Source organism: Miniopterus natalensis, chromosome 18, assembly GCF_054644295.1.
Source record: "Miniopterus natalensis isolate mMinNat1 chromosome 18, mMinNat1.hap1, whole genome shotgun sequence".
In the NCBI taxonomy this organism is placed as follows: Eukaryota; Metazoa; Chordata; class Mammalia; order Chiroptera; family Miniopteridae; genus Miniopterus; species Miniopterus natalensis.
In genome coordinates this window covers 38,580,845-38,588,570 of record NC_142098.1, presented here as the reverse complement: position 1 = coordinate 38,588,570, position 7,726 = coordinate 38,580,845, and the positions used below count along the sequence as shown (strand labels likewise).

The window sequence follows — 7,726 nt, the reverse complement described above, 5'->3', positions numbered from 1 at the left end:
ACTGGGGATCAAACCCGCAACCCGGGCATGTGCCCTGACGGCAAATCGAGCGGTGATCTCCTGGATCCTAGGTCAATGCTCACCTGCTGACACACACGAGGCCCGCCTGGAAATTCTTTATGTAAAAACCGATTTGCCTCCGAAGCTTCTGGAACCGGATGGTTTTTTTTCTGTCGTTTCAGGGCGCTGAGGGAGAAAACCAACGGCAGAAGCTATGCCCGAGGCAATATGGGTGGGTGGCGAGCCTCGGGCTGAATCGCAGAGGGCCTGGCCCTCTTCTCTTTGTTCACCGCCCCAGAGACCTAACACCTACCAAAGCCAAGCTCTCTACACCGGGGATGAAATACGTCTCTGGTGAAGGGACCCCGAGTCCCGAAGGAGCCGAACACCTGCCCCTGCGCCTCGGAGAAGGGAAAGAGACAAGGGCCGCTGCGGGTGCGGCCGCGGGACGCCAGGCGCCAAGGCGGCGCGAGGTCCTGCTCGGGCCGAGGGCCCGGGAAGGAGCCGGCACCTCTCCGCCTCCTGCAGCTCCCGCTCCTCGGGCTCCCAGTGGGAACGGGGTCCAGCCCGTGGCCGACGGACGCCGGGCCGGCCCCCACACGCAGCCAGCTGCGGCAGCGCGGGCACCCCGCCCAGCAAGAGGCTCGGAGCACCTGCCACGTTGACTGAACTGCCTTCAGCCCCAGGTTTTTTTTTTTTATAAGACAGAAAAGATGTTAGGATAGAAAGTCTTATGACACAGTTGTCTGCTGACGGCAAAAAAGTTAAGCATACACCTATCATACCATCCAGAAAGCCCACTCTTAGCGACTGAGACCTGAAAACTGACGTTCACACAAAAACATGTGCAAGGATTTTTACATCAGCTTTATTCATAATCTCCACAAATGAAATGTAACTTAAACGTCCTTTGTACAGTGAATGGATAAACCAAAGGACATACATCCATGCCTTGGAATGAGTTAAGAAGGCAAGAACTGCCCGGCCAGTGTGGCTCAGTGGTTGAGCATCGACCTATGAACCAGGAGGTCACAGTTCCATTCGGGTCAGAGCACATGCCTGGGTTGTGGGCTCGATCCCCAGTCAGGAGCATGCAGGAGGCAGCCGATCAGTGACGACTCTCTCATCATTGATGTTTCTATCTCTCTCTCCCTCTCCCTTCCTCTCTGAAATCAATAAAACATTTTTTAAAAAGGAAAGAACTACTGATACAGACACCAGGAGTGAGTCCTCAATGCATTATGCTGAGAGAAAGAAGCCAGATTCAAAGGCTACATACTTATTTCATTTTTTTCACATTCTGGGAAAGAAGAAAAAAACAAAAACACCAACTACAGGGACAGAGGGAAGGAAAACAGAACAGTAGTTTCCAAGAGCTGGAAGGAGGGACTGACTACAAAGGGAAGGAGGGGACTCTGAGGAGTGTCAAAACTATTTAGATTGCGGTGCAGTTACATGACAATATTCATTTGCCAAGACTCACAGAAGTGTACACTATACAGGGTAAATTTTATTGCATGTAAATTAAACCTTGATAAACTTGACGGAAGCAAAAAGATGGCTCCTCCAAACATTCATGAATTACAAGGGGGAAAAAAGAATAACTTTACAGTGGAGAAACCCAGCAGACACTACTCTGAGCAAGTGATCAAAGTGAAATCAGCTGTGATGAGACATATCAACCTCATGCGCCCAATAGGATGTGATAAGAAGGGAACTTTGCCTCTGTGGCAATCTCACCTTCCCCCAAAAAAGAATTCTATTATCTCACAAGTCTTCAATCTGGGCAGAGCTGGCGGGGGGCTTATGTCTGCTCTAGAAGCATCAGTGGGGGCAGCCGCCTGGCTGGGGCAAGACAATGAGCTTCCAAGGTGACTCGCTCACATGGCTACAGGTTGCTACTGGGGTACACTGGTCATCAGCTTTGAGTTTAGCCAGAGCCAAAGGCCAGGAGCCTCAGGTCCTCTCCACAGGGGCCTCACCATCTGTCCTGCAGAAGTGCCCTGGTTAGAGCATCCGCCCTCGTACTGAAGGAGGCAACCAATGGACATGTCTTTCTCACATTGATGTTTCTCTCTCTCCTCCTCCCTCCTTTCCATTCTCTATAAAAATCAATGGAAAAAATATCCTCAGGTGAGAATTAACAAAAAAGAAACAAAAAGAAGTGCCCCAAGGGAAAAAGTGGGATGGAAAGCTGCCTTCTATGTCCCAACCTCGGAAATCACATGGCTTCCTTTCCGAGACAGTCTGTTGAGGAAATTCCCAAAGGCCAGGAGCATGGACTCCTTCCTCTAGAGAGGGTATGGCAAGGTTCAGGACTACCTTGGAGGACAAGAAATATGATCCTTTTGGGAAAAGACAATTCAGTACAGGCCAGGTTTCAGGAGGATCATCTAAGAGGATATTGGAATTACTAAGAACATGACAGTCTGATATCTTCCATGACAGAATGGGAGAGGCCAGAAGGGGAAGGAGAGTTCATTAGGGAAGGGACGGAAGAGGGGGTCCATGGACAGCTTGAGCTTCAAAGGAGCTAGGGAGGGAGAACTGTCTGGAAGCGGCAAGGAGGCGCACACACCTCCGAGCTCAGTGGTAGGTGGGTGTAAGAGTCAGGGCTGTAGTGGGGAGGCAGGGTCGGTTCACAAAGAGAGTTGAGATTCACGTAGAGGGCTCTCTTTGTCGTCTCAGAGAATGAGAGAAAAGAGGAGACAGAGAAGAAAGGAGACAGAGACCAGAGAGAAGGGGAGAGAAAACACCAGAGAGATGGGGGGAAAGAGACCCAGAGACAAGGAGGGTCACAGATCATGAAAGAGAGGTATAGATATAGGGAGACGGAGGAGAGAGACCCAGAGAAGAAGACAGAAATCCAGAGAGATGGCGACATAGCATCGAAAGAAATTGTAGACGGGAAGATACAGTGCAGCAATTGGCAGGGACTAACCACCTTTACAGCTCCCCGCTCGCCCAGCAGAGGGCGCCCGAGACCGCATTCCCAGGTGTCCAGGTGACTGATCCTCCCCGCCCCCCCAAGCCCAACCGATGGGGCTATTTTTACGCGATGTCATAGGACACCCGTGGCTGGAAGGCCATCGTCTGTCTGTCCTTCGGTCCCTTCAAGTGACCCTGTGGCATCTCCCCAGCCCACCCCCACCTGTTCCTAGCAGGCCCTGCTGCCTTCGGCATTATTCAGGGCTCGCTGGGTCTCAGCATATCTGGTAGAAAACCCAGGTGGGAGACCCCAGGAGAGACCCTAGCGAGAGGACCGCAGTGAGGGGCTCACATGCTCATGGTTTGCAGCTGCTGGAGAGTTCCCAGGACCAGGGAACCACCACGAGGACAGTGGCGGAGCTGAGGGAAGAGTGATGGTCAGAGAGATTCAGAGGGTGACTCCTGAGCCTCTGAGTCCTCCAGAGGCCCCGAGACAGACACTCGCAGTAATTCAGGGAAAGAAAGAGACTCAAAGGGGCACCCCAGAGAAACCCAGGGACAGAGACACAGAGGGCTAAGAGATAATAAGAAGAGACCCACAAAGATAAGAAGCAGAGAGATCCCAACAGAGGGGAGAGACAGAGACCAAGAGAGACAGATAAACAGAGACAGACCCTGGAGAAACAGGAGTCAAAACAAAGACATAGACCAGAGACACTAAGACACAGAATGGCAAAACTCAGAGAGAACTGCCCCATAAAGACACTCAGAGACACATCCCTGACAGAGACCCAAGTCAAAGGCAAAGCCAGACACAGAGACACACAAGAGAGCGGGAGAAAGAACGAGGCGGAAATTTATGACTTGAACAGAGGGGCTCATATACTCATCTTTTTAAAAAAGAGAGGAGGGAAAAATCCGGAAACCCGGAAAGACACAGGACAGATACCCTGGGCTATGGAAAGACAGAGGGAAAGGGGATCGGAAAGCGGAATAGACATGGAGAAAGGGCAGCTAGGTGGTGGCTGGGGGGAAGGGCGGGCGCCCCGGCAGAGGGCGCGCGGGTACCCTCTGCCCCGCTGGGGTCACGGCGCCCCCTCCCCCGCGCCCTGGCCGGAGGGCCGGGCTATTTTTACGCGTGGACATCGGACACCAGGCTGGGGCGGCGGCGGCGGCGACCGAGGTGGGGCCGGGCCGGGTCGGGCGTCGGGGCCACACGTCCGTCCGCGGGTCACTGGGGCTGCGCGCGCCATGGAGCCGCGGTGCTCGCCGCCGTGCGGCTGCTGCGAGCGGCTGGTCCTCAACGTGGCCGGGCTGCGGTTCGAGACGCGGGCGCGCACGCTGGGCCGCTTCCCGGACACGCTGCTTGGGGACCCGGCGCGCCGCAGCCGCTTCTACGACGGCGCGCGCCGTGAATACTTCTTCGACCGGCATCGACCCAGCTTCGACGCGGTGCTCTACTACTACCAATCCGGCGGGCGACTGCGGCGGCCGGCGCACGTGCCGCTCGACGTCTTCCTGGAGGAGGTGGCCTTCTATGGCCTGGGCGCGACGGCGCTGGCGCGCCTGCGCGAGGACGAGGGCTGCCCGGTGCCGCCGGAGCGGCCCCTTCCCCGCCGCGCCTTCGCGCGCCAGCTCTGGCTGCTCTTCGAGTTCCCCGAGAGCTCGCAGGCCGCGCGCGTGCTCGCCGTCGTCTCTGTGCTCGTCATTCTCGTCTCCATCGTCGTCTTCTGTCTCGAGACGCTGCCCGATTTCCGCGACGAGCGCGACAAGCCGGGGCTTGCAGCCGTGGCTGCCCCGGGACCGGTGAGGAGGCGGGGTCTCAGTGGAGAAAGGCGGGGTTTGATGGGGAAATGGGCGGAGCCCGTGGGGACCTGGCCAATCAAAAGGCGGGTTAAGGGTCAGTGGGAGGCGGGGCCTCTCAAGAAGGTGGGATCTGGCTGTGGGTGGGCGGGCACTGGGGGTCTGGTGGGAGGACCTGGCCAATCATAGGTGGGGCAAGGGGTCTGAGGACCGAGCAATCCGGAGACGGGCCGTCAGGGGACTCCACCCTTAGAAGCTAGGGGCACAGAATGTTTAACTTAGTGGGGGCGGGGCCTGAGGATCTGAACAGAAGAGCCTGTCCTATCAGAAGGCAGGGTTAAGGTAGGTGAGAAACCTTGCTTGAGGAGGGGGGCAGGAGGACAGGAAGACAGGTACATTAAGAAATCAAAGCTGAGGGTGGGGGGAGACCCTGAAAAATCTGGGGTCTGTGCGGCTGGTAGTAACCAAAGGAAAGGTCGGACAGGAGGTGATGAGAGTCGGACCTGAAGAAAGCAGCGGAGGTAGCTGGAGACAGAGTGGTAGATCCTGAGGGCTAAGGTAGGAGGAATCCATCACAAGGAAAGTTGGGCTGGGAGCTGGGAGAGGAGGGGGCCCCGGGTTTGGCAGACAGAAAGGGCTTTAACCATTACAGGCTGGGTTTGGGAGGGCAGGTCTGAGACCCTTCCTGCCTAGAAAATCAATGCTGGGGGCAGGCCTTGGAAAGGAAGAGGTTGAGCCCTACCCAGGCATCATTTCTGGAGGCCCCAGCAGTGAAGGATGAAAGACCATAGAGTCAGAAACCCAGGGATGATCCCGGGGTCCTGGGAAAGAGTCTATGACAGCTGGGTTACTGGTGGCCCAGGGGCAGTTGACCAACTTATGGGTAAGTAGTTGGATGTTTAAACAATGAATATATGGCCATTCCAGTGTGTCCCAGCCCTGGCGTGGTCCTCCCTGAACCCCTTCCTTCTTGCAGTTCTCCTCTCGGCTGAACAGCTCCAGTCCTGTGCCCGGACCCCCACCTCGCACACCCTTTGATGACCCGTTCTTCGTGGTGGAGACGCTGTGCATCTGCTGGTTCTCCTTCGAGCTGCTGGTGCGCCTGCTGGCCTGCCCGAGCAAGGCGGCCTTCTTCAAGAACGTGATGAACCTCATTGATTTTGTGGCCATCCTGCCCTACTTTGTGGCACTGGGCACCGAGCTGGCCCGGCAGCGGGGGGTGGGCCAGCCGGCCATGTCATTAGCCATCCTTCGAGTCATCCGACTGGTTCGTGTCTTCCGCATCTTCAAGCTGTCTCGGCACTCGAAGGGCTTGCAGATCTTGGGCCAGACGCTGCGGGCCTCCATGCGCGAGCTGGGCCTCCTCATTTTCTTCCTCTTCATCGGTGTGGTCCTCTTCTCTAGTGCAGTCTACTTTGCTGAGGTCGACCGGGAAGACTCCTATTTCACCAGCATCCCTGAGTCTTTCTGGTGGGCAGTGGTCACCATGACTACAGTGGGCTATGGAGACATGGCACCCGTCACTGTGGGTGGCAAGATAGTGGGCTCTCTGTGCGCCATCGCTGGCGTGCTGACCATTTCCCTGCCTGTGCCAGTCATTGTCTCCAACTTCAGCTACTTTTACCACCGGGAGACAGAGGGCGAAGAGGACGGCATGTACAGCCATGTGGACACGCAGCCCTGTGGCCCGCTGGAGGGCAAGGTCAACGGGGGGTTGGTGGATGGAGAGGTGCCTGAGCTATCACCTCCACTCTGGCCTCCCCCTGGAAAACACATGGTCACCGAAGTGTGAGGGACAGCTGAGGCCTGCAGGACCTCACATTTCCTTGGAGGGAGGGAGGGTAGGGTGGAGAGGAATGTTGGGGGGAGGGGGTTGGGTTTAGGAAGAACTAGGTTAAGTGGTAATGAGTTGAGGAACACAGAGTCTTATTGGTTCTTGAGTTGTGGTTTGGTACTCCTGTAGGTGGCAATGAATGGCAATGGGTTATGCTGAGCTGAGCGGGAGGCTGCATCCGTTTGTATTGCATTGGTTTTTGCAAGGCTGGGGAGCCTTTTGAGGTAGTGTTGGGATAGATTTGGTCACATAGTTTTGTGAGTTTCTTTGTTCTGTGTGGGGTTGGGTTGGATTGTGAGTCTGAGTGAGTCTTGTCCAACTGTGGTTTTATGAGTCCCCTAGGGCCATGTTGGGTCAAGATATGTGGCCACCCATGGCATTGTGGGGACTGATTGCATGTTCATGCATGGTGGTGTGGAGCCGAGATGTGCTGGAAATTGTGTGGCTTTGTGATTCTTCTGAGGCTATGTTATTTTAGGTTCTGTGAACTTGTGAGTCATGTAGAAGAGTCAAGTGCTAGAATGTGAGCTTTCTAGGTCATGTTAGGTTAAGTCGGGTTGGAACGTATGACCGTATGAGTCTCTCAGGGTTCTGTTGGGTTGAATTGTGTAGAGTTATGTGGCTGGAAGTTTTCAGGGCCGCATGGAGTTGAGCTGTATTGAGTTGTATAACCATGTGAGTCTCGTAGGACCAGGTCGTGGGGCCATGCTGAGTTGAGTTGCATTGACTTTGCCACTGTGAGTCTGATAGGAATGTGGGGTTGACTTGGACTGTATATATGAACTCCATAGGGCCATGTTGGTCTGTTTTGGATTTAGTGGTAGCACCAGGACCCAAGGATATCAGCCCTGGGTAGAAATCATGTCTCAGGGAGTGAATGTGGTGTGTGGACTCTGGGAGACAAACTGAGCTGGACGCTCCTTCCATTTACCCCATGCCTGCCCCGTTTTGCCATTGAATCCTCCTTATTATTTGTCCTCACCTACAGTTTTGCTTCCAGACGTGGACATCAGAACCATAAGTAGAGGGGGAGACACTTGTACTCTGTCCAGACATGATGGGGGGACAAAACCCAGAGGAGGAGGACAGAGACCTGGGGAAGGATAGAGACTCAGAAAGAGAGAAACCCAGAGAAGAGGGGATGAAGACCCAAAGAGAGAG

At 55.0% G+C, this 7,726-nt stretch overlaps 1 protein-coding gene across 1 annotated transcript; it reads left to right on the top strand.

Moving 5' to 3' along the window:
- The first annotated feature begins 4,164 nt into the window (after positions 1–4,164).
- Positions 4,165–6,586, top strand: KCNA7 (potassium voltage-gated channel subfamily A member 7). Its single transcript, XM_016205991.2, has 2 exons — positions 4,165–4,734; positions 5,708–6,586. Exons 1-2 carry the CDS (start codon positions 4,180–4,182, stop codon positions 6,521–6,523), a joined length of 1,371 nt encoding a protein of 456 aa, XP_016061477.2. The 5' UTR covers positions 4,165–4,179; the 3' UTR covers positions 6,524–6,586.
- Positions 6,587–7,726: the final 1,140 nt, after the last annotated feature.